Genomic DNA, 18,035 nt, shown 5'->3' on the forward strand with positions numbered 1-18,035 from the left:
AATTTAGTTTGATTAGAAAAGTCTAGGTACGAAAATTGAAGGATTGACTTGACTTGGGATGAACTATGTGTAATTATGTTGTAGCAGAAAATTCAAGGATTGACCTGGTCGTCTCTGATAATTGTTAATTGTGTTTGTAGTGATTTGTGAATTGTCATTATCCATTTGTTGACGACGATGAGAGAACTGAGAGTGATAATCTTTTGTAACAAGAAACTTGTGTCAATTATTAGATTTAAGGTGCCTAACATAATACAAATTTGGGTGCCCAATAATATTTTTGTTTCTTTTTAGCAGGGACTATGAGCCCACTATGCAATGGGCAAATAACTAAATCATTAGTGAATGAAGTTCAGTTTGGAATTTTAGTTGAACAAATATATCACTAGCTAGCGAGGGTAGACCTCTGTAATGGAGGTAGACACATTTGAGTTTTCCATCTCCTTTGATGGCAAAGTTGGCCGATTTATTGAACTCTGACTTGTGCTTGTGTTTGTAGACTTGTCTGATGATGAGTTCACCATCTCTTTTGTTGGGAAATTGGAGTGAGATCTGCTCCCAATATAACCAGCTGGTGGTTGTGCAGGACTTGCAAGAGTAACTGTATGGCTATTTAGAATTAGAACTATAGCCTGCATTGTTGGTCTTTGTGCTGGATCCTCTTGTACACAGCATAACCCAACATGGATGCATTTAATCACTTCGGCTCTTGAATATGATTCTCTCAGACTCATGTCTAGTAGCTCCAATGGGGTCCCATCTCTCCAATGTTTCCAAGCCTGTGAACAATAATAAAATAGTACATTTAGGTGATATGAAATCAAAGAAACAATTTTAATTTGGCTCTAAAGTGATACTACCAAAGGAGGGTTGGACTAAGCTCACATAGTTCAAGAGGTCCCCTGCATAGCCTGAATCATAGAAGGATGTTATCTTCTTTCCTGATATTATCTCTAGAACTAAGACACCGAAGCTGTAGACATCCGTTTTATCAGAAAATTGTCCACGCATTGCATATTCTGGAGGCATGTATCCACTAAAAACAAGATAAATAGTATCTTAGCAGTGGTTTTTTACTTGTGAAAAGTGATAAAAGAAAGATGAATAGAAAACAAAAACTTATAAGCATTCTTATTTTTCAATTAGGATGTGACTTTCATGTTGACACCCCCCCCCCCCTCTTCTTTTCTTTCTGTTGGATCAAATCATGAGTAATAGTAGATAATTAAAATAAAGAATAACTTACATTGTTCCAACAACTCTATTGGTGTTTGCTTGAGTTTGATCAGCACCGAAAAGTCTTGCCATTCCAAAATCTGAGATTTTTGGGTTTGAGTCCTCGTCTAGTAGTATATTACCGGCTTTAAGATCACGATGTATGATTCTGAGTCGGGAATCTTCATGAAGATAGAGTATCCCTCGAGCAATTCCTTCTATGATTTTGTATCGTCTTGGCCAACTCAACTGGTGTTGTTTGCTGGCATCTGTGTTATAAAAATAAATTCAAATGGCGAATAAGAACTCAATCCTTACTTCAATTACAAACTTAAGCAATTGCATTCACTGAAAATAGTCATGGTACATATTCTGATGGACATACCAAATAGAAAACGGTCCAAGCTTTTGTTTGCAACAAATTCATAGATGAGCATTTTCTCTTCTCCATCCAAGCAAAATCCGAGTAGCCTAACAAGATTTCTATGTTGGAGTTTGGCTACCAAAAGTACCTCATTCTTAAACTCAATTATTCCTTGTCTAGAGTTTCTTGATAGTCTCTTCACAGCAATATCTTGCCCATTAGGTAGTGTACCCTGAAAATTCAAACACCCATCCTGTTAAAACTTCTGTTGTCTATTTCAAAACCAGAATGATCTAATTCTTGGAAAGTATCATCCATGATTCTAAAATTTGTCAACAATGCCATAGTATATACCTTGTAAACCTCACCAAATCCTCCTTCCCCTAATTTATTGCCACCAGAAAAGTTGTTTGTGGCCTCTATGATTGTATCAACATCAAATTGCAAGAACTCTACGCTGGAAATTTGAACTGCAGAAGAACATAGAGGATGGAATTATCTAACAGCATAACAGCCTAGAATAGATTCAAGCATATATGACTAGAAGTTTCAAACAAAGTGCTAATGTTATAAGGGAAGTGAGAATCCAAGTGAGAAATGAAATGAAACTTCCACATTACCACTACTTTCCAGAGTTCCCTCTGGCACCGAATTGTTCTTCTTCCTTCTTGTCCGTGTAGATATGATCCATAAGGCAGCCAAGAAAAGCAACAAAACAATCACAATTGGAACTACAATTGCGATTATTAATACTGCATCTATATTGGATTTATCTGTAAAAATTGAATCACCATCCACTAATATAAGTTACCAACTGATCATGTTTCGTATATATTATAGTCAAAATAGTCGCTAAAAGATTATCAATTTGGTACTCAAAACTATCATCAATTTAGCATTTCAAAGATCAATTTGAGGCATCTAATCTTTGGAATGCTAAATTGATGCACACATTTCTTACCATTAACCCATAACATGTTCTAACTAAGATCATTAGAGAGAATTTAAATTCCATAGTACCTTTTGGGTTTGGGTTGGACTGTGGTGGTGGCAGAGGGACATCCATCTCATGGTAAAAGGGGTACAATTCAAACCTAACATTACAACTTGGAATCAGCACTCTTCCTCCTAACTTTCCATCACAGCAAGAAGGTAATTGTCCAGTTCCTATTTTGAGGCATTTCTGGCATCCAAATTCTGACAAATCCGGTGTGCACTGTGCTAGCGTGTATAGAGTCTGGAAGCTTGAAATGTTTGCTTCTTTGGTACCAAACTTCTTGTCAGCGCCACCCTTGGCCGCCTGTTCCGCCGCCGAATTCATCGTGTCTCCTAACACCGTCATGAAGTGGCTTTCATCTGGCACGTTTCCCGTGTTGGATAGGGAATACACAGGAACCTCAGCAGCTACAGAGAAAAACGGTTGGTCCGAGTAACGAACCATGCACTCTGCGAACCATATAACCGATTCCTTCCCCACGGGGCAGAAATCAGGTTGAAGAACCTTTTTGGCTGCGGCGGAAACGCAGTCGTGGCATGCGGTGGTGGTGAGGTCTCCACGGCAGAGGAAGGAGCCGTAGATGGTGTTGTTAGGGGTGTTGGCGCCGATGGTAGTGTTGTAGTAACCGTTTTTGGCGGTTGAGGAGTTTGACGTGAGCCATGAAAGGAGCTGGTTGAGGGTAGTTTGGTAAATGCTGTTGGGAGAATAAGTTGTTGTGTTTGGACAGTAGTGAACCGCGTAGGTCTCATCAGTAACTGCTTCTGTAGTTATTAATGCAACAACGCTCAGAGTGATCAAACAAAACAAAGGATAAGGAGCACAAGAGATTTTGAGGTGCAGCATTATTTGTTTTTGAGTGTTCTTTCAATTGCCACAGTGGGAAATTTTTTATTAGAAGCAGAGAAAGAGTGAGAGACAGGGTGTATGGAACGTGTTCAAGTTCTACGTTGACGCTGGGTGGGTCAAAGTCGTTAAAGAGACATCAAAACACAGATATTTCAAGCTAGCATTTAAGAAAGGAAATACATAGTATATTACTACATAATACGTTTTTTTTAGGAGTAATTTGTTGTGAATACGAATTTATTTAACATAGTTGAATACATATACTTTTAATTAAGGAGAAAAGAAGCCATGCGTTTGATCAATTGAGTGGCGGTGTCAGATTCCGAATTGAACAAATAAAAAACATGATTCTCATCCTTGTCTTCAAAGAGCTGTATCTTCCCTTGCCACCCACTCTTGTTCACAGCTTCGTAATAGCAAAGCCCTCTGTCCCTTAAATCATCCTTGCCAGCAACAAGCACAAGAACCTTGGAACACCCAAGTCCAGCTAAGCTGGGTGCACCTGGACCCATTGGGTTGATCATTGGGTTATCAATCCCTCCAGGTGCACAAGGGTACACTAACTTCCAAATCAAACGGTTCATATTCTGCTCCAGATTCGTAACACTTTCTGATCCAACAGGTTGCGAGCCCCAGAAATAAGGGTGGGATAAAATAGCACCTGATATTTTAACAGCACAAGGCAAAGACTCAAGCCCTGCACGCATGGCTATGTTATGGGCAATATTGCCACCGGCACTGTCACCTCCTATGTAAACCTTGTCAAAATCACCATGATCAGTCAACCATGGCTCGGTGTTGGTGGTGTTTTTGGAAGCATGAGATGCGACCCATTGTAAAGCGTCCCAACAGTCGTGGTAACATGCAGGAAGAGGGTGTTCCGGTGCTAGCCTGTACTGCACGGAAACCGCTATAAAATCGGCTACAGAGAGCAACTTGTTGAGATGGTCATTGTAGAGCTTGGAGAATGCGGATTCAAAGAAGAATCCACCACCATGGAAGTAGATGTAGATGGGGAGTTTCACTTTGTCACTGTCAAGCTTTGGAAGGTAGAGGCGTGCAGAGAGTTTGGTGTTTTGTGAGATGATTATGTCCTTTGATGAGACACCGGTTATAGGATCATCAAGGGAAGGTGGCACCAGTGGAAAGCTTCGAGGGCGTTCGACGGTGCCGTCGTCGTAGACACGGATCCAGGTGGGGATCTCAGAGACTATCTTTTTGGCAGTGGAAGAAGCCATTTGAGTTCAGGTAAGTGGCGAGTGGCGACCAGGGTGGGTGGCACTGGCACATTTTATAGTTAGTAACTTAGTATTTCATTTTTCTTTCATTCTTAATTTCACATGATTTGCTACTTTGCTAGTTTTAATCACCTACCAATAATTCACTTATTTATGTAATTATTTGCTTTGCAAAATAATTTAAGGACAAACAACCTAAAAGACTATTCTTGCCACCTATTTGAGTATTTGACCATTTTCTTTAGACTTAATCACCCATGATAATTACACTAAAATTACTTATAAATTAAATAGCATTCACTATAAATAAGTAAATAACTATGTAATTAATTTTTATAGTAATTCAACATTTTTGTTAATTAATTTCAAACTATTTGTGTAAATTTTGTTATGAAGCTACAAAAATTAAAATTCTTATTTTATTTAAGTACTTACACGTCATTACAGAACAAGCTCAAGTCAACAAAATTATTTAACAAACAAAAAAGTAAAATGGTGCACTAAAAAAGTAAAGTGGTTACGGAAAGTAGCGCTCTCACCAGTCACCAGCAAAACTACGGTAGATCTATAAATTTGTGTCACTTATAAAGGAATAATTCAAAGACACATTCGCTGTTGGACTGTGTCTTTGTCTGCATGCTACACAAAAGACCAAAACATCATCTTTTAAAAGGAGAACTTTTGAAAAAGAAAAAAAAAAACTACTTGTTAATTAAATGAAGCATGCCCTGGGTCAGTTGACTACTAGCTTTAAGTCCTTCAATTTTAATTTACATCCAACCGGAACCCACATTGCAAGACTTTCTTGTAGACAAGATTTAATTATTTCAACACTGATTTGGATTTATTAGATGCAAGGCAAATTCCTTCCACACGACTATTTAACCGATATAATTGTCATATACTCAAATATATACATATACATTGGCTAAAATATTATTACATCTATATCATTAACTCATCAACAATTTTAGTTCCCTGGATGTAGAATTAATTGAGAAATTGAAGTCAGAGAATATAACCATCACAATATTGCGAGACAAAAAACAACGTTCGTGAAGGTCATATTTGCTAAATCTATGACAGTGAAGTTACAGGCAGGAAGGGGCTTACACAACTGAAGAAAAAATGAAGAGCTCAGGAATGGGATTATCTCATCTACCCAAGCTGTGTATACCACTATACGACTATACCAGATGGGAGGCCCCCCTTCCCAGCTTCAACAAAGAGGAACATCTACAACATTCTGTACATCACAATTGGTTAGAAGTCAAGAATGGATGACTGCAAGTTACAGTCGAATGTTACGGGAGTTGGTCTTCATAAGAACTTTAATGAAGTAATTACGAATCTCTGGTATTATACGCTGAATCAGAAGAGAGTGCCTGTAAAGTGTAAACAATTGAGGAATATGAAAGTATAAGAGGCTCATGAATTAACAGAAACAATGCTTCTGAAAACCCTAGATTTCAGAGCTAAAGAAGTTACAAGGAGTAAACACAGGATTGGGAGAATCAGAAAATACCCAGGCCTTGCACTCAATTTATCAAATTGCTCCAATATAAAAAGGATGCACGAGTGCCTCAATGATATTGCACTAAATGCTTCTGAAAGTTCATACATACTTGACACGTTCTCCAGTGATATATCCTGTGACAAAAAACATCTGATCATGATGCGCTCATTTTTTCCAGTCTAATATTACTGCAGCCATATGCAAGACTTGCTAGCTCACCTTTGCAATTGTGTATTCACAGAGCCTCTTAAGTCCTTCTAATAGATATTGATCAGCTGCTCGGAGAAGGTCTTGAGCTATATCCAGAGTGATTTCAGTTGATCCAGTATATATAAATCTGGACATCAATCAAATAAATAGAATATTAGTTGCCCAAAACTACTAGAAAGTTTCTATAAAAGATATGGCTGCAGAATTTATTAGACCTCATCATCAGCTCAAAAATTTCCCATCTAATATTTGGAATCTCAATATCCTTTGCATCCTTCTCCTGACATGAATAGAACATTTGTATATTAGTGCCAGAAATCTAATAATCTATCTCAGTTACTGCTTGAAATTGCAATACAAGCTTGATCAATTATATAAATTCTAAAAAAACAAATATTGCAGTATAAGTTATTAGAAGGTTGAAAGAATATAACAGCCGAAACCATGGGTGATAAACAATGTAAATTGTGAAACCAAGTGAAATCAACAATGAAGTTATCCTTGATATATGGCCTATACTCCTTTCTAGTTTTTCTTCAACAGAAATGGGGGAAAAGCATGCTTCTTCAGTTTCGCTTTGTTTCTTTCTTGAAGAGCTTTGGGTCAGGAAGGTAAGAGAAGATGACTTAGTGATAGTGATCAATATATACTTACCCTATAACCACCATCAAACATTGCACGAAATGCATCTGAAGACGCTAGTAGACATATTCTGTGAGCATAAAACCGTTTGCCTAAAAGGAACAACAAATATTACCTAGTTAGCTACACAAGTAAATAACCTACAACACCAGAGCAAGTATTTAAGTTTTCACAATGAAGCAATGTGGACAAAAACCCTAAACCATCAACCTTCAACCAAAAATGTAACATCTGACAACGTGGCATTGTTTACAAACTTCTCCCCTAAATATACCTGCAAGAAATATTGATCCATGATCATAAACATTTATATAAAAAAGAGACATTTAATGGAAAAAAAAGAAAAGAAAGGGAAAGGAGGGGGGGAGGAAAACTAGGTACATATATCCTCCTGAGATCGTATGAGAAGTGTCTTTCCCTTTTCAATTAACCTCTAGGGAGGTTTTGAGTAAAGAGGCCAACCAAACTACCTGTGGTGTTGGAGAAAGGGGGGCAGCATCCACGGGAGACAAAGTTGAGGCTTTGTTGGCCAACTTGCATAAAGCAACAGCACCATCAAGTTGCTGCTTAGAGCCAGATGAGCCAAGAAGCCCAATAAGCAACTCGAGACCTGCATGTACAGATAGTCAGCTTCAAATTAGAACGAACTCAAAACTAGTTTATACAAGAAACACTGAAACAGCATGAATGGAACTTAAAATAACAAATATACACACCATGGTGTTCGATAAAAATCCCTCTTTGATCACCTGCTGAACAAAGATGTGCAAGAGCCAAAGCAATACGCCTTTGCAAACCCTTTTCTGAAACTCGCATAAGATACAGTAAATGCTTCAGCACCTACAAGCAGAAAATTAAAATATTACATATTTAAACAAAATAATTTTAAAACAAATTATCAGTATAATAACACCACCATCATTTCCCAATCCCGTATTAATGACAACAAAAAAACATTAAACATAACATGTGAATGTGCAATGTGCTTACACGGCCACGAATCTTCTCTTCTAATCTTTTCAATGTCTTTGCAACACAATCTTTAGTTGCCTGCAACAGAAAACAATTACATATAGTTCAATATAGGTCCATTAGTCTGTTTACTTCAAGACCTTAAAGTTGGAAATATTCACATACAAACGCTAAGTACTTTGATTCCCACTAATATAGGGAACGTCAGCATAACCAACGAAATCAGAGCTGGTGTAGGTTTTAACAAATGAAGTGGAAAACTTACTTGAACGATAAACTCTCCTTCCTGCAACCTCTGAACTCCACCAACCCTAATAAAATCGGACACATTATCCTATGGCAGAAAATAAATAATCAAGTAAAAAACAGAGAACAATTAATTTTACAAGTGACATGCTTTTCAAGTAATTAAGAAAAGAATAACCATCACACAAGAATTCCCAGTTACATCGTACCTCATTATCTGCAAGGCCATAAAGAGCAAAAGCAGCATTATGTTGCAAAGACCCATTTTTTGAATCAAGAAGATTCAGCAATGGCACCAAGCCACCATTATGTGCAAGGCCAGCTTGGTTATGTGTGTCCTGATTTTTGTTATAACAAAAATTTTAGTTATAATCTCCACACTTCGCCAAAGAAATTCTCATTCTTAATTTGCACAAGTTAATTAAAGCATAGAAATTAGAAAAAGAACCAAAGGAATAACCTGGGCTAATCTCCCCAACGCAAAGGCAGACATTTCTTGGAGTTGTACATCTGGAGATTGAAGCATCTCTATCAATGGCTGGACAGCACCTCTCTGTACAATGTGAACCTAAAGATAAAGGTAAGTTTAAATGGTAAGGACTATACCAAGGAGATAAAATCTAAGTTTGAATCAGATTTCAGTTCTTGCAGTTTCCACCAATTTATGATTTTGGACCAATACCTTATTAAGTGGAAACGATATGTACTACTAAAAACCCAAATTGAGCAGAAAATTTTGGGATTAAAAAACCAGATGTGTTAACCTATAAAGGGACCAAGACTCGGACAGTCAGACCAGTGGTAAATATACATAATTGCATACCAAAGCTTGCTTAAATCTACAATATATGATGCATTATCGCAAGCATAGAAGCTCTCTTATCCATCAGTCTACAACCAATGGAATCTTTATTTAACAACCAAAAAGGAAAACTTAAATAACACAAAGCAATCCAAACTTGGAAGTTGGAGGAGTAAACGGCTGACCCAACAAAATTTCAGTAGTCAACTGTCATCCTTCCTCACCTCTTCAAAGGCAAAAAGCATAAAAGTATCATAAGGGCCCCTTCCTAAAGAACTTCCCTCCTTTCCCTTCCATTAAAGTCCTAAGGTATAATAACACAAACCAATTCACACTTAAAAATATGCTTTATTACCTTACAATCTGAATCAGTTGCTGCAAACTGTCCAAGTAACAAGGCTGCTTCCCTCTGGCTTTCAGAGCAGCACGAGCTGTTCCATAAACATGTAGAATACATTAATGCACGCTGACGGTGGGGAATCATTGCGGGGGGACAAAAACTTTGAGAACAAAAGGGGAGGAGACGGCATTCCAGTTTGTTAGGATCCAGAGAGCAGCCATATACCTAAGTAATCCAATAACCGGTTGTAAAGCTCCAGCAAGAAGAACTTCTTTCTTTATATTAGGGGAAGAGTGAACCAGATTTCCAATCACACCAACCTGTAATACAATCCAATTCATTGCATATGCCAGATAACTGAAATAAGTTATGTAAAAGAACACAGAGCTCAAATTATTGCAAGAATTAGCATCTGTATATTAAAGTTGCTCCGGCAATACCGCTTCATAATGAATAGCTGCATCTTCAGAGCGAAGCATTAGAATTAGATTTGGAAGAGCATTGCATTCAACGATCTGGCAAACCATGAAATGGTGTGACTTACTGATACAGTGGTACCATATACAACCTAATATAAATACCCAACTTTAGACAGAAATCACTTGCCTGATTTTTATTTTCATCATTTTTGAAAGCCAGGGTTCGCAGTGCACTAGCAGCTGCTCTTTGTACTTTTGGATCTGCAAATTCAAGCAAATGAACAAGTGGTGGAATTCCACCTTCCATCCTAAATATTAAGTCAAATAGTCAATATATTATTCAGAATATTGTTAAGAACTAAACAACAGGAACTATGTTTGTATGGATAATATTGGAGAACTAAACCTGACACGAGTTTTAATGCTGCTGTTCTCGTGAGCAAGATTAGTGATGGCATCTGCAGCCCTACGAATGAGACTATTAATGGCACGAGAAGTTAAACCATTCTTATGCCTCTTTAAAAGATCAACAAGATGAATCAAGGCACCACTGTCAACAATGAGCTGTTGATGTTCTGGCTGTAGAAATCATTTTAAATAAATTAGAAAAAACCGAGTATTAGTTCTAATTAAAAAGTTGGAAAGCAATTACATTATATACATAGTACCATATACGTGATATAAAGTCTGGTCAAAAGTGACAGCGCCTAGATTTGCTTAAGGTGCAAAGAATTACTAGAAGGCTCTTGATGTCATCTGGAATTTGTAACCATATGCATCATTACCACAATATTTTCTAGATTTCAATCAATTAAAAACATCGTGTCTTATCACAAATATGCATAGTCCCTTCCTATGATTTCTTTGTTTATTATTATTATTGTTATTATTGATATCATTTCTTTGAAAGGGGATTGGAGTAACCAATAGTAGAACAAAAACACTTGGAAAAGAACAAAATTGCAATTGACAGTTGATCAACATTTCCATGTAACACCTTGAAATAAATGCATGCCTGCGGATTCAGGAACAACTCCATTCAAGATATCATCATGATCAAAATTCTATAGGCAGATGCAGAAATTGCAACCACAGGCATAATCTTTGTTGCTTCTCTCTATTTTAAAATCAAGGCATCATATAGCCAAAAAGTACTGCGGCAGCTCAATTCAAATTGAAGAATACAATTTATAATTACATCGATAAAGCTAATTTAACAAAGGAAACTCTTCCTCCAATACGCTACAAATTTACAATTGATCGTTATCATCCTACAAAATCGATCTCAACTAGCAGAATGCCAGAATTACATGAACCAGCAGCTCAAATAACTCACAACTTGCACAAAACGAAGTTACCTTGACGGCAAGTAGTCCTAGTGCGAAAGCGCTCCCTTTCTCAACCTCATGCTCAAACGGCAACGGCTTCTGCACACGGTCGTCGTCGCCGATAGGTGGCGCCTGAAGGTGCCTAACCAGAGCTCGAATAGCGCCTCCTTCGACAATCACGTTAGCAACTTCCTCTGCAAATCAAACGATTCACAGAAGAGCACATGCATGCAGCAAAGATAAGAAACACCTCAACCGTCGCCGAAATTCAAGGGAAAAGGAGCTACGGAAGAGTATATCGAAGGCGAGGCATAGGAACTTACCGTTCTTGGCGAGATCGGCGAGCGTGTGAGTGGCGCGCTTAGCGGCAGCTCGATCGGCTTCGTTCCACGTGAAGGTGGAGTCAAGGACGCGGACCTGGTCAGAGGCTTGGCAGAGGATGGCGGCGCGCTCGTCGGCCGTTGGCGGTGGCGGCGAGATCTGGCGGTTGGCATGGAGCTGGTCATCGAGCTTGCGCTTCTGGCCCTTCCTCTCGGAGAGGCTGTGGACGTGGCGCTTGTGAAGCTCCATGAAGACGAAGAAGAAGGCTCTTGTGTGCGTCCTTGTATGTGTGAGCTCTGTTAAGTGTTAACAGAAATGGTAGAGACGAGAGAGAGAGAGAGAGAGAGAGAAGGAGAACATGGAACTTGGGATTCATTTGAAGGAGTGACAAAGAGGGAGGGGTGTTTTGGGAATTGAAAAATAAAAATTATTGGCTGATGTACTAAATTGAGTAAATTCTCTCTTTCGGTTGGATATATGTGAATAATCCAATAACATTAAATATTATGCTTAGTTTGAAAACAAACAAAGTAATAAAATAAAATGAGAAAACTTGGAAATGAAATTTTGTGCTAAGGTGTTTTAAGTGAAATTTGAATTGATATCTCATTCCCGTAAAATTTCATTATTGTTTTGTATTTATAAAAATTAAAAAGAATTTGATGGAAAGTAATTGCGTGAATAATAATAATAATCATAAAAGATAAATAAATAAATAAGAACATGAATGCTATGTATCTTAAGACAATGAGATATTTATATAATTTATACAATGGGCTGTTTATTTGGCTTAATCTAAATTAATAATGCAATTTAATCATTAGTAACTAATCCTCATTTTATATGGCCTTTTACCCCTAATTTTTACCTAATTCAAAATTTTTCCCTTTAACCCTTCTATCCCCGTCGTGACCCTACCCCCCTCCCCCCAAAAACCCCAATGGTCGTTTGGCAAGACCCCACCCACTCCAGCCACCGCCCAGCTGTCCACGAAGCAACCTGTAGCCAACCGATCCGCTCCTGTGCGACGTGGAGCCTCCGATTCCTCCGACCGGAGCTGTAGCGCCTAGCTTCGTCGCGCCTACGCCCTTGCGGGAAGGAACTCCATCGCTCCTCACGCGGCTGAACATCCGTCTACTGAGGAGTCAACATCCATCATCGCCGACTCAAGAACAGTGCTGGAGTAATAACCCATGGCAAGAGAAGCCCAAGAAAGGGCGGTTGCAAGAGACCTCATGCTCCATGGCGCTTTAGTGAAGAAGAACTCCATCATCCCAGTAAGAGTGAAAAGATCAGCAGAGCCAAGAAACAAGTACCGTAACGCCACCCACAAGAATGTTATGGGAAGAGGCTCCGTTGAATCCGTTAGACCATGAACGCCATTTTCTTTCTCTTTGTTTCGACTAACGTGGCAACTGCCATGGCCACTATAGAAAGAACCAACACTGTTCCGATTCTTTGTAAATGCGTGATTCCAGTTTCGGTTCTGGTTATTTTTCTTGCGAATGGGAGGATGGCGTGGTCGTACATGGGGGCAAGAACCATGATGAAGAGAATTGGGAATACAAGGAGAAAAGCTGGTGGGACCTTGAAGGAACCAAGATTTGTGTCCATGGTGGATGATTGTTGGATTGAGAAGGTGGAAAGTTGAGCTAGGCAACAGTTTAGCATTATGGTTGACATGAAAATCGGGAGAATTCTTAGCATTGTTGACCCTCTTTTACCTTTTGTAATTTTGTGAATATGTTGGTCTTCATTCACTCAGGCATGACATTCTACAAAATGCATGAAAGTGAACATCCATTTTCTCTGTGAAAAGAACCATCCTTATTCTAGCTAAAGTGAACATCTGTCTAACTATGTCTTTATTCAGGGATTTATCTTTAGTTTTTCAAAGTGGAACGATTTGAAATTGTTAAGCTTTGAGTTCTTGAAATTTGAACTTGAGTCGAGTTTCCATGAAGCATTTTGAACAGATGTTACAGCGAAAGTGAACATCTATTTTTTCTGTGAAAATAACCATCTAGATTCTTACTATAACAAACATCCTGTCTTTATCTAGAGATTTATATTTACTTTTCCAGAGTCAAATGACTTGAATTTGTTAAGCATTGAGTTCTTGAATTTTGACATTAAGCCAAGATTTCATGAAGCGTCCTGAATAGACGCTATAGTGACCACGGTCTGAACATCCAGTTATATGTAAAGACGAACATCCAACATTTGTAAGTAGCGATAATCGTGTAATCAATAAGTGAGATCATATAATCAGAATGAACATCCATCTTGTCTAATAAATTAACCATCTGGATGGATACAATAACGGTGAACATCATTAATATTTAGAAACGAACATCCAAATTTTTTTTAAAATAAACCCATTCTTTCCAGACCAGATAATCGTTTTTGTCTATAGTATCTAATACATGAATTACGTACTGAAAGTCATGTCCAACAGAAACTAACTATTGTCGAATGAGTTTAACAAAGACATGAACCCATCAAATTGGTAGGGCTCATTGCGGCCAACATGAGCACCGACCTCTAGAGTCCAAACCTCGTAACCAAGATCCATCTCTTCACTTCCAACCTTAATAACATCCGACAGTTGCATGGCCTACAATTCCAAAAAAAAAAATAATAAGATAAATCCTTAGTATATATCATTTGCCTGAAACCTCACTAACCAGCACAAACAATGCAACCATAAAAAAGAAATCAAGTCAATCATTCTACCAAGCACATAGACCAAAAAAGAAACCTCACTAACCAGCACAAACAATGTCACTATACATCACATACATGAACATGCAGTAGATACAACTACCAAGAACATAGTCCAGACATCGATTTCAGAGCCAATGGTGACTAGAGTTGTTCTTTTTATTCATTTAGTGTTTATCATGTGTAATCATATATATATTCCAAACTGAACATGCAGCGCCCATCCGTTGATAACTAACTATTGGCTATTTAATTTTCATTATCAAATTAAATCTTAATAATGATAATAACATTCGCTATTTTTCATATTCAACAATCTCATGCTTATACATGCAATTTACATTAAACCATATAAACTCATATACCAATAAAAGTTAGTCCAAGGAAGACCTAGTTTCATCCAGCGTCACATTAATATGTCATGCTTAATTAACACATACAAATTCCTCATACATAAAAGCATACCATGAACATAAAACCTTCATAAATTTGGTTGAATCATGAATGTTTATGATGCATTTGGGTAAGCATTAAACATAAAAATAAATAAGCCACTTGCATTGAGTATGAACATCTAATTCACATGAAAATAACCATTCATTATCAATGCATTCAACGAAGGTTGCTCACTATATTAGATTTCTCACCCTCGACGACATCATGGTTTGCTACGTATTCATGTGTATGTGAATTGAGGCTGGAAAGCTTAGTTATTGCAATTGTGTATTGAATTTGCAAGGGTTAATCAAAATTAGCACAAAGAAAATAATCAAGGCAATAATAAAGAAGCCCACTTATTCATGTCAAAGAGTATAAAATAATCACATAAACACAGCCCTTTGTTCAAAAAGCAATAATTTTGATGAAACCCAATTTTAATTGCTCAAGAACTTCAAAGAACGAGTGATGATGTATGTGATCATTTATATTCAAAACCAACATGAATAAACCATTTCATTCAAATCACTCAATAAAACATGGTATGCACTTCTTAAAAATATACCAAACAATTGATAACATCTGAATTTTTAACCAAATTGGTGTTTTGATAAAAAATCACAAACAAGTGCATAACAAAATTCAAGCTTAAACATCATTATAATACTTCATGAGAATAGAATTTATCAAATGCTGGACATACATAAGAATTAAACATACAGATTTTATTTAGGCATTTCATCGAGCATATGGTGTGCATCATGTGTAAACAGAGCATTCAGTTCAATGGAAGTAGCAATCAACCCATAAAATTCAGCCAGCAAACACATTCAATCTAGCAACAGATATTAACTAGTCCTAAGCCTAATCTATATGCAGAAACCAGAATTAAAAGCAATGAAATAAATAAAATAGAAAGAACCGGGAACAAGGAAAGGGATGAAACCTGCGTTGATGAAGGAGAGAAAGAAGAACGGGACAGTGATGGTGTCGCAGCAGCACAAAACTTAGCCGCTGCTGGGTTGCACCGGGGTGTTGCTCGCCAGAGCTGGCAGACGCGAACAGGGGCGTGGGGCAGCGAACAAGGCAGGGAGAAATGGAGGAAAGAGGAAAGAAAGAGAAGAGAGAGAGGGTGGGCGACGGTGGTGGGTTGGCTGGGGGGTGATGGTTGGGGTGATCTGGGTTGAGAAAACGAAGAAGAGAGACAAGGGTTGGTTAGAGAAGAAGCGATGGAGAGAAAGGAGGTAATGGCGGATTGAGAGAGGGGTTTGTTGTTTTGATTCTATAACTGAGGGTAATCCTAATTTAATTCAAATTTCAAATTAAAAAGAATTCAAAATTAAATAGCTACCTATAATTTAATTTTAATTACAATTAAACCCCCATTGTACACATTGTACAATAAAGCTATTGTCTCCTCATACTTTCCCATATATAATACATCAAACTTAACCCATTGTTAAGAGATTTTACAACATTCACATCAATATGGAAAAGATATATATTGATAATCAGTTGCGTCAATATCAACACACTTAGTAATTAGTATCAAGATTTATTACGGGAATGGATTATCTTAATTGTTAAAAAAATTGAGAGTATAAAGTGTGATCTCTAATTCTTTATTGCTCTCTCTTTTATATTTATTTTTTGTCTTACTTATAAAATTAATGGTATAAGATCACACTTTACTCCCTCAATTATTAAAAAAAATTGAGAAGATTCATTCCCGATTTATTACTATGACTTGGCAATTAAAATGATAATACTGCTTTAAGTTAGTTCTGATATAAGGTGTATGAGTATAACTGAAAAAGGATTAGGTTAAATTATTGTGTGGGCACAAAGAGCTAAATTAATTATATTGTTTAAGGATATATTAGATTATATATAAATTAATATTAAATTTAGAAGTTAATTTGTTAAAAAAATACTATATAGATTGTTTAAGAATATATTATATTATATATAAATTAATATTAAATTTAGAAGTTAATTTGTAAAAATTATTATACAATACATTTATTTAATTTAGAAATTTATATATAATTTAATAATATTATTATTCAACAAAAAAATACAAAAAAAGAATATACCGTTTTAATATAAATAATAATTATGTTTAACTATTATTTTATAATTTAATTAAATAATAATATAAATTTAATTTAATTGATTAAAAAATTTAAAATTTTGTTTAGTAGCATATCAAAATCAATTTAAATTTTATAACTGTTGATGATAAATGATAATTTAAAATAAAAAATTAATTTAAAATTTAATAATTATAAAAATAAAATTATACATAAATTAGACTATAAGTAATAAAATATTCAATTGAAGTTTATTTTCGTGATTTCATATAATTATTATTTTTTTAATAGTTATTTTTTTAATTTTTTAATTTTTTTTAGGTTATATTTAAATACTATGGTATAATGATAAAATTATTAGATAAAATATAAATATAAATATTATTAATATTTTGATAATTAAAAATAATATTTAATTTTCTAATTTTATTTTTTATAAATCATGACAATGTGTATTTTTAACAATATTATTAAAACTGAATGATATTAAAAAATATAAATTATTGAAAAAAAAGAAGTGATATATAGATTATAAGACATTATAGAACTTATGAATACAATTAACAAAGAAATAGAAAAATGAATGAATACAATTACACAATCACCAAATACATACGTTTAGCAAATAAAAAAAAAACTATACTCATCAATAAATTCTAATTGTGCAAAAAATTAGCAAGAATGGAGAGGAAGAAATAATAAGAGAAGAGGTACGAAATTATATTAGAGGATATTGTAGAGAATATAGACACTAGTGAAGTCACATAAGGTATGCTATCACTATAAATACATAACTTTCAATGTAAACAAAGTTGCTCAACAATAATTTTTAGATTAATATTACTCATTTCATAAACTATTCTCTGCTCTCTCTTTTTTCCAATTGTTTTCAACTCTTTCATAATTTTCACATGGTATCAGAGCATTGGTTTGATCCATGACTTTACATGAGAATTCAGCAAATCAAAAAAACTTTCTTGCTCCTATCTTAGATAAGCTTGAAGAAATAAATTTTGTTACATGACAGTAACAAGCACTCTTCACAATCAAAGGACAAAATCTAAAAGATCACATAGTTGAAGGAAAAGTACCTGCTAAATTTGAATCTGAAGAAACAAAGACTATTGGCAAGATTTCTTCAATATATTCAGAATAGACGCAACAAGACTATAATCTGTGTTCTTGGTTCTTAGCATCTGTAGATTCTTCCTTCAAGAATCGAATCGAATTGTTCATTGTAAATCAGCTTTGGAGATTTGGCAGAAACTTCAAGACTATTCTGCAAAACCAACCAAAACAAAGATCAAGCAATTGAAGAATCAAT

General features: G+C 35.9%; 3 protein-coding genes across 4 annotated transcripts; all 3 read right to left on the minus strand.

The window, feature by feature from the left end:
* Window positions 1–201: 201 nt before the first annotated feature.
* Window positions 202–3,559, minus strand: LOC112776332 (cysteine-rich receptor-like protein kinase 25). Its single transcript, XM_025820456.3, has 7 exons — window positions 2,600–3,559; window positions 2,200–2,352; window positions 1,934–2,049; window positions 1,601–1,811; window positions 1,247–1,484; window positions 886–1,036; window positions 202–779 (listed from the first exon to the last, which is right to left on the minus strand). Exons 1-7 carry the CDS (start codon window positions 3,417–3,419, stop codon window positions 390–392), a joined length of 2,079 nt encoding a protein of 692 aa, XP_025676241.1. The 5' UTR covers window positions 3,420–3,559; the 3' UTR covers window positions 202–389.
* Window positions 3,560–3,585: 26 nt separating this feature from the next.
* LOC114925993 (2-hydroxyisoflavanone dehydratase) lies at window positions 3,586–5,355 on the minus strand. The gene has a single exon (XM_029295836.2). It carries the CDS (start codon window positions 4,658–4,660, stop codon window positions 3,689–3,691), a length of 972 nt encoding a protein of 323 aa, XP_029151669.1. The 5' UTR covers window positions 4,661–5,355; the 3' UTR covers window positions 3,586–3,688.
* A 229-nt stretch (window positions 5,356–5,584) lies between these two features.
* LOC112776330 (ARM REPEAT PROTEIN INTERACTING WITH ABF2) lies at window positions 5,585–11,914 on the minus strand. 2 transcript variants are annotated; one of them, XM_025820454.3, is made up of 19 exons: window positions 11,459–11,914; window positions 11,166–11,329; window positions 10,214–10,386; window positions 9,995–10,115; window positions 9,829–9,903; window positions 9,614–9,708; window positions 9,404–9,479; window positions 8,707–8,814; window positions 8,456–8,584; window positions 8,266–8,334; window positions 8,019–8,078; window positions 7,745–7,868; window positions 7,499–7,638; window positions 7,239–7,302; window positions 7,041–7,120; window positions 6,602–6,666; window positions 6,396–6,513; window positions 6,186–6,310; window positions 5,585–6,045 (listed from the first exon to the last, which is right to left on the minus strand). In XM_025820454.3, the coding sequence occupies exons 1-19, from the start codon at window positions 11,703–11,705 to the stop codon at window positions 5,952–5,954; spliced, it is 2,127 nt and encodes a 708-aa protein (XP_025676239.1). In that variant the 5' UTR covers window positions 11,706–11,914; the 3' UTR covers window positions 5,585–5,951. The 2 variants fall into 2 exon arrangements, with proteins under 2 accessions (XP_025676239.1, XP_025676240.1); XM_025820455.3 differs by lacking the exons at window positions 11,166–11,329; window positions 11,459–11,914 and adding an exon at window positions 10,476–10,568.
* Between the last annotated feature and the right edge of the window lie 6,121 nt (window positions 11,915–18,035).

This window comes from Arachis hypogaea, chromosome 19 (genome assembly GCF_003086295.3).
Source record: "Arachis hypogaea cultivar Tifrunner chromosome 19, arahy.Tifrunner.gnm2.J5K5, whole genome shotgun sequence".
Lineage (NCBI taxonomy): Eukaryota > Viridiplantae > Streptophyta > Magnoliopsida > Fabales > Fabaceae > Arachis > Arachis hypogaea.

Coding starts and splice junctions, on each gene's coding strand:
- LOC112776332 (XM_025820456.3), bottom strand. CDS start 3,419: ATGCTGCACCTCAAAATCTCTTGTGCTCCTTATCCTTTGTTTTGTTTG. Junction 2,353..2,599: donor GTCCAACCCAAACCCAAAAG/GTACTATGGAAT, acceptor CAATTTTTACAG/ATAAATCCAATATAGATGCA. Junction 1,812..1,933: donor GATTTGGTGAGGTTTACAAG/GTATATACTATG, acceptor TTGAATTTTCAG/GGTACACTACCTAATGGGCA.
- LOC114925993 (XM_029295836.2), bottom strand. CDS start 4,660: ATGGCTTCTTCCACTGCCAAAAAGATAGTCTCTGAGATCCCCACCTGG.
- LOC112776330 (XM_025820454.3), bottom strand. CDS start 11,705: ATGGAGCTTCACAAGCGCCACGTCCACAGCCTCTCCGAGAGGAAGGGC. Junction 9,904..9,994: donor ATGATGAAAATAAAAATCAG/GCAAGTGATTTC, acceptor ATGGTTTGCCAG/ATCGTTGAATGCAATGCTCT. Junction 8,815..9,403: donor CAACTGATTCAGATTGTAAG/GTAATAAAGCAT, acceptor CTTTATCTTTAG/GTTCACATTGTACAGAGAGG.